This window comes from Ceratosolen solmsi, unplaced genomic scaffold (genome assembly GCF_000503995.2).
Source record: "Ceratosolen solmsi marchali unplaced genomic scaffold, CerSol_1.0 scaffold26, whole genome shotgun sequence".
Classification (NCBI taxonomy): domain Eukaryota; kingdom Metazoa; phylum Arthropoda; class Insecta; order Hymenoptera; family Agaonidae; genus Ceratosolen; species Ceratosolen solmsi.
The window spans coordinates 489,582-497,831 of record NW_011948442.1 but is presented as its reverse complement, the minus strand read 5'-3'; the positions used below and the strand labels follow the sequence as shown (position 1 = coordinate 497,831).

Here is an 8,250-nt window from a genome sequence, read left to right as displayed (position 1 = left end):
AAGAGCGTAAGTTTGCCAGACTTGTTGTGTGCGAGGTGTGACTAACTGATTAATTAATATAAAAGGATGTACCTTGTAAAATGCTGGCAAGGTGCTTTACTGCTGTATGATTGATGTCCCCATTGATCACTATTCCATTGGCTTCACTGTAATCACTATCTAATCTGCCGATTTCTTGTTCTTATGCACGCGTGTATTCTTAACTATGTTGCCGAAAATATGGCCACGCGTCGTCTTCACAGTATACAAAACACTGAGCGGCAGATACACTTGAGTGAACGCGAAGTGATATTACAAATGAGCGTATGAGCCCTTTGAATACGCGCACGAACCGAAGGCTTGATCGTTCCGTGGCGGCTCTACCGTTCCATGGCTGTCCGGCAGAAGGTAGATTGAGTCCCGTGTGCCATGGCTTCTACTGGTAGATGATTGAATCGGTTCACTATGGTCAGTCACTGCGGTCGGGTCACTGCAAGATGTTGGCTGCAAGCGTAGTTGAGCGAGGGTGGTTCGGCAAAAGATGATTCTCAGCGAGAGGTATCTTCAGCAAGCGGTATCTTGAGCAAGAGTGGTATCTTCAGTAAGAGGTATCTTCAGCAAGAAGGCGAGACGCGCCACGTGCGTCCCTTATATAGGCACGCGGCGGCTCACTTAGCTGGCAAAGGCATCGTCGTTGTTGCACTAATTCTTACACGAGGCGTCGAAGGAAAAATCTAGAATCTTCGAGAATGTTCGACGAGAGAAAAGTAGGAATAATACCCTTGGGTGATCTTACAGTATATTATATTTCGGGTAGTAAACTTGCTCGGACTTGCCGAGTTTTATTTGTAAATATTCGCTCGAGTACCCGTCCCAGTCCGCACGTGCGGGCCAGTCTAGCGGTCAGTCTAGGCGCACATGCGGTACGCCGGACAGCGCGTATGACCTTACTTTTGTTTGAAATTCATGGGACTGCATCAATCCCGAGCACTATGCCTTGATAATAACAAAGGTGAGAGCGTTCACAAACAAGAGTCATATTGCACCACAAGAAACTCATTCAGCATCCCAACCAAAAAGAAAGGAGTCAGTAAAAATATATCACTCATCTGTCGGCACACACAATCAAAATATGCTAATACTGCCAGCAGCAACATTTCATAACTGCATGTCCAGATTTCGAAAAATTGTCACTCAAGGACAGGCTCCAGGTAAGAAGAAGAAACCAATTATGCTAAAACTGCTTGGAGTATCACTCTAACCACACATGCAAAATCAAAGGGACATGCGATAAGTATCAAGGAAGACATCATACACTGGTACATTCCAATGTAGGCACAAAATCAACGTCAAGCATTCTTGCGCTCCAAAGTTGACAATAAAATGCAATCGTCGAAACAATCATTTCACAGACTGCGAAAACCTTGCTCGCAACAGCGTTGGTTAGGATAACGTCAACAACGACCACACTTCAAGTTCGACTTCTTATGGACACAGGCTCTGAAATCACATTTGTTACTGCGGAGATAATCAAGAAGTTGAGACTACCACTACAGTATTCCGTCATCGGCGTGCAAGGAATTGGAGGCATTTCTTCAGCAAAAGCAAAGGGCGTGGTATCCCTCAACCTGCAATCCATTCATTCAAGTTACGTAGTCACCGTTCAAGCTCACGTCCTCAAAACATTGACAGTGATGTTACCATCTTTCGAAACTTGCAGCCTAGAGTGGCCACACCTTAAGGACTTAACACTAGCCGACCCACTATATCTCATATCAAGACCATTGTGCTCGGAGCAGACATCTATGCACAAGTCATCCAACACAACATCATCTCTGTCTCTCCGTCAATGCCCATTGCACAACTGTCCATATTCGGGTGGTTAGTGGTCGGTCCGGTGAATTGAACCTCCAGCGGAACATCACTGGCATTGCATGCCACCACCAACATCGACGAGCAATTGTTTGAACTATTGACCCGATTTTGGGGGCAGGAAGAGGTAACAACGGACCCAGATCAGTTATACACACCTGATAAGCAGTGGTGTGAAGACCAGTATAAGAGAATTCATTCAAGAGACCGCATGGGACTCTACACGGTTCATATAGCACTTAAGGAATCGACTGAAGCCCTTGGAAATTCGCTCTGCACAGCTCATTACTGCCTACGAAGCCTGCTGACACGCTTGGCGAAAGACGATAACTATCGTCAACTGTACCAACAGTACATGACGGAATACAAGGACCTCCATCACATGAAGCGAGCTCCACCCTCGTTCCAGTCCAATAAGATCCACTATTATTTGCCACATCATGGTGTGCTCAAATCAGACAGCGCTACAACGAAATTAAGGGTAGTATTTAATGGATTCAGTAAAAGCAGTTCAGGCGTATCACTCAACGACATGCACACTGGACCAAACTTAAATCCCGAAATCTGTGATGTATTGATCAGGATACGCACACACAAGCACTTATTTTGAAAAGACATTACAAAGATGTACAGGCAAATCAAGGTTCATAAGGACTACTGGGACCTACAACGGATAAGGTGGATTAACGACAACAACAGGAACTATCATTCCAACTAAAAACCGTAACATATGGCACAAGAGCAACCCCATTCCTTGCAGTCAGAACGTTACTCTAATTAGTCGAGGCCGAAGGAGATAAATTCCCATGGCAGTGCCATCCGTAATACATGGCCGAATGTCGATAAAATATTCGGAGAAGCCGACAACCCGCAGCAATTGATTGAAACAGCGATTTAATTAAAGAACTTATGCATGGCGGGCAGGTTTCCACGAGCAAAATGGCACTCAACCAGACAAGAAGTCCTCGCAGCAATTGAGGAGAATCCAAATTAAGAGGCTTCAATCAATTTTGACGAACCCGACACTAAAATACAGGGACTAAAATGGAGCCCACATGGCGACAGATTTTCATTTACGACTCCCTACCACGATCCTGACATCATAATAAAGCGAATAATGCTGTCCGAAATCGCAAAAATTTTGATCCACTAGGTTTTGTTTTCCCAATTGTCATCAAGACAAAAATGATATTACAAGAACTGTGGTTGCTTAAACTCAGTTGGGACGATCCACTACCGCACCATGTAACCTCGCAGTGGCGTAGCATTAGAGAAAACTTGTCAGACCTCGACAAAATCTAAATTCCATGATAGTTCAATACAGAAGTACATCTACAATAGAATTGCATGGATTCTCTTATGCCTCGCAAGTAGCAATAGCGGCAGTCATCTATCTCATCGCCGACAACTCAGATGGCCCCAAAATTACGCTAGTTTGCGCAAAAGCAAAAAGGGTAGCCCTGCTAAAAAGAATCACCATTCCAAAACTGGAATTGGCAGTAGCGCTGTTACTGCCGAAACTCATGCGATACGTAAAAAGGACGCTAAAGATCCGAACAAGGACAACCTACTTGTGGATATATTCACGCATAACCCTAGAATGGATCCCAAGCATCTCGCTGGAAGGACTTCGTGAGAAACAGAGTCACCCAAATACAAGAACTCATCGCCGATGCGCATTGAAATAAATCCCAGGCACTTCAAACCCTGCCGACTGTGCATCCCGCGGACCAACTAATAAGCCACCCATTATGGTGGACAGAACCTCCATGGCTACACAACCCAGAACTATAGCCCAAACAACCAAAGCAGGATTCCAATCAATGTATTCCAGAAGCTCGCCCAGCATATCACTAATAGCAGCAACTCGACAACCCAAGCAGTAGTGGCAATATTCATACCTTAACAAGCTCCTGAGAATAACCTCCCTATGCTTCAAATTTGTATAGCAAGCAAGGAAACAAGAATCAGCACGGTCTCACAACTCTATAACACGATCAGAACTAGAAAGGGCAAGAATATTGTGGATAAAGTCGACTCAAGCTTAAGAGCCTTCAGTCCAACAACCAACTTCCCAGCGGACACGCATTTCATCACCTGACTGCTTTCATAAACTCCCAAGGAATCATAAGAGTCGGGGACAGGCTACTGAGAGTATCGCTACCAGAAGAAACCAAGCATCCAGCCATCCTACAACGACATTCCCCATTTACAACTCTCGTCATAGCTCACGTCAATCTCAAGGCCCTTCATGGAGGCACCCGGCTCACTCTCAACTTCTTACGTCAAAATTATTGGATTATAGGAGGAAGAGAACCAGTGAAGTCATACATATTGCGGTGTGCTATTTGCGGCCGCCAAAAAGGAATCCGCGCTAACCATCGATGGGACAACTTCCACGGTCTTGAGTCACGCCATCAAGGCCATTAACCCACACAGAAGTGGATTATGCTGGACCACTCATAATTAAAACTTGGAAAGGACAAGGCGCAAAGACCCAGAATGCATGGATATGTGTTTTCGTGTGCTTTGCCACGTCCGCAGTACACATTGAGGTTGTTAGTGACTATACGTCACTAACGTAAGGGAATACGTGTAAGGTATATTCATTTGTTTATATTGATTATTCTATTATTGCTGGCCAGCTACCGGTGCGTCCTTCGCAACGTAATGATAGTCAAACTGTCATCTCCAGCAATTTATCAATACTACACATAATTTTTCGCGGCCCGCGCCTACACTATCGATTAAGCCCCTGCAACTTGATTCTTATCAGACCGCTAAAGAAGGCGCCGATACTGACTGTTGGTCCCCGCCAAATTCTCATTAATGCGGCACAGCGACGATATTATCGGTCACGCCTCTACGACTTGGTTCTGATCAACAAAAGAGGGCGTTGACGATCTGTAATAGTCCCCGCTACGTTCACGAGCCGAATCACGCTCAGTAAAATCTATCGCCGATTCAAACGCCTAAACAGTCGCAAGCTGGACAACGCTCAGTAAAATTCTAGCGCCGATTCAAACGACTAGGCATTCACGAACCGAACAACGCGCCGCTAATTTTATCAGCAAATCAAACATCAAAGCATTCGCGAGCTGAACAACGCTCCGTAAAATTTATTGCCGAATTAGTCGTTAAGGAAGTCGCAAGCCCGACAGGGCTCTCTAGAAAACCATTGCCGAATCAATTATCTAATGATTCTAAAACCGGAGAGACTTCTTTAAATTTAGAGACTAAACCGTATACCCACTACTCCCAATTCACCCTTTAGACTTGCACTCCCGGACGATATTCTAAAGTTCATGATCAACTGCCTAATCACTACGAACTCAGCAATTCTCACTACAATTAGTAACGCCAACACCAACTGAACTGGAACAACTGGTTAAATAAAGGTCACTAAAACCAATTGTTTACTCTGATTTGATGCATTAGCCCCCCCCCCGCCACCCATCGCCATTAAATCGGTAGTGCAGTCTAATCCACCCACCGTGATCTACGATCATACTGGTGGCTGGAATTCCAAAAATTATTTTTCTAATAAAGTAATTCTTCGATTTTTATTTTATAATTTTCTTTAGCTCAAAAATAATTTATATTAGATTAATAATGGAATATGAGAATGTAGAGAAACATCAAATAACTTTTAAATAAATAAAAAGATTAAAAAACGACAAAAAAATTGAGAAAATAAATAATATAATTTCTTTCCTATAATATGATTTATTTCCATGCATATAACATTACAAAAAAATGAAATAACAAAATGAGAATGAGGATAATAAACAATCTAACTATTTCCATTAAAAAAAAAAAACAGTTTAAAGAATATTTTTGTAATATAAAGGAAATTTGCAAATTGAACTTACTTATGTAAATAGACCTAATTGGTAATGAATTTTATACAATAAGAATTTTTTTCACTTATAATTCACAATAATTTTTTCATTGATATCGTAAAATATTGTACACATATATTTTATATTAAAAAATATATAAAGTTATTTTATTAAATAAAATGATAAAGTAATGTTTAAATTATAATTTCTTCCATAATTAATGATATTTATATAAAATGAATAAAATTTATTTTATAATGCAAAATAAATTTTAATGTATTAAGTAAATAAAATAAAATTAATAAAATTGTTCAAAAGAAAATTTATGGAAAATATGAAAAACAATATCATTTTAAAATTGAAGAGAATAAGTTTTGGTATTATTAATAGAAAAGTCTTAAATTTTAGATTTTCAATGAAAACTTACCTTGGAGATAGAAAAAGAATTTACACATTAATTCGCCAAATACCCATTTAATGGACATTGCTTGACCGATTGCAATTGGCATACAAATTATAGTTACCAGTAGATCGGCCACTGATAAGTTAACTATAAAATAGTTAGTCAAGCTGAAAAACAATAAAATATTTGTTTAATATTTCACGAATGAAAAAAATGTAGTAAAATGTAATATGTCTTAAACAGAAAAATATCTTACAGAAAAATTCATTGAAGTTTGCAGTTTAAAGTGAATTATGTAATGTTTTAAAGGGAATTAATATTCTCAATAAATGAAGACAATTTACATAGAAAATATATGTAAGTTTTATTGAAAAAACAGTAATATTAATACAAAAATATATGTTAAATTAATGGATGTATATTAAAAAATTATATTTAATTTATATTATATTTCTTTAAAATATTTATAATATGTAAAAACTAATCTATAACAGATTGTACAAAGGATAAAAATTCGATAAATCAAACGATAAAATGTATTATAATCGTCTTAATTTATAATTTTCTATGAATATTTTAAATATAATGTATTATTTGTGCTTCAATTAAAAATAATTTGTTTACACATTTGAGTCAGAAATTGTTGTATCATTTTTTAATTGCAAATTTAAATGATCAATTTAAACATCAACAAATTTTATTTATCTTATTCAGTTAAATATAAAATTTTTAGTTTACTTAGTTTATTTAATTAAATAAAAAATAATTAAATTATTATAAAATATTACAAGAATTTTTTCAATTTAAATTTAATAATAATGTTAATTAATTTATACAGAAAATATTGTTCATAATTTTGTTATTGTTTAATTGTATTTTAATAGCATGAATAATGTTTTGGGTAGAATATAAATGCAACTTATTTACCATTCAACTTGTATATTAACCAATGTATTTTATTACTTTGTATAATAGTTTTCAAAATAATTACAATCTAAAATGGAGCCTCTATTAAATTCTTTATTAAAAGTTTGCCTTGGTTATTTAGAAAAAAATTGTTTTACATATATCGTTATATTATGTAATTGTATAAAACAAAATTTTATTTAAATTTTAGATATTTTCTCATAAATATAGTAATATGTCTTTTATTAAATTACCATGTTTTACAAGATTATGATATAAAAAGTACTTTATATTATATAATTTTTTAAAATACAAAATTGTAAAATATTGATAATCTGACTATCTCCCAATGGGGGATATAAAAATATTTTTACTGGAGTTCATGTTTGCTTCCTTGATCCTTGTTCGATTTTAAAGGGTTAGCTTATGGCTCGAACTGCCAGTTCAATAGTTCAGTGGATTAGTCTCTCGGCAGGATAATTTTAAAGGAAATCAATAACAGACAAGGCTGAAAAATATAATATATTTATTAAAACAAGGTTAATGATTGTAAACAATTATTATAATATTGCACTGTTGTGTAGAAATAAATAATTCTGTTGGATTATTCAAATGATGTGTTCTTGTAATTCTTATGCTATGAAGGCTTCTATGGATATTACTGTGTTGCTTTGAGGTTATGCTGATGTTGTCAATGTCAGCTGATGTCGTCAGTCAATCATGCTTGTGAGGCAGCATGAGAAGATGGTAGTTGAATCAAGTATGCTTGATTGATGAATAGCTATACTTGATGAGTTGTTAGATCTTGAATGGAATTTATTATGTAATCAATTATGTCTTTAATTATGTAAAGGGGACAGCAGTAGAATCTAGTCACAGGAAAAAACAATTAGAAGTAGTATTTCTAATTCGTGGAGGATTTGATAATCCGTATCTGTAGAGTCTATTAGTCGATCTGTGTTGGTCATGTGTAACCAATGTGTGTGAACCACAGTGACTCTTGAGTCAGCTGTTCAGGGCGTGTACGATGTCGAGGGTTAGTTCGAGAGAGCGTAAGTGTGCCCTGGTTCTGCTAGCGGGCCTGTTACGATGTCGAGGGTTAGTTCGAGAGAGCGTAAGTGTGCCCAGATCGACAATAGCGCGAGATGTGACTTGTTTATTTATTAATATAAAGATGTACCTGGTGAACTGCAGGTTGGATGGATTCGATGCTGTGTATGTAATGTTTCCCTTGATATTCCATTGGCT

At 37.5% G+C, this 8,250-nt stretch overlaps 1 protein-coding gene across 1 annotated transcript in view; it reads right to left on the bottom strand.

The window, feature by feature from the left end:
• The window catches only part of Gr10 (gustatory receptor 10), a 27,361-nt gene that overhangs the window by 15,123 nt on the left and 3,988 nt on the right, over nt 1-8,250 (bottom strand). Inside the window, 1 exon segment of the mRNA XM_011504082.1 lies at nt 6,121-6,263. Within this exon segment, the coding sequence (XP_011502384.1) occupies nt 6,121-6,263 (143 nt within the window).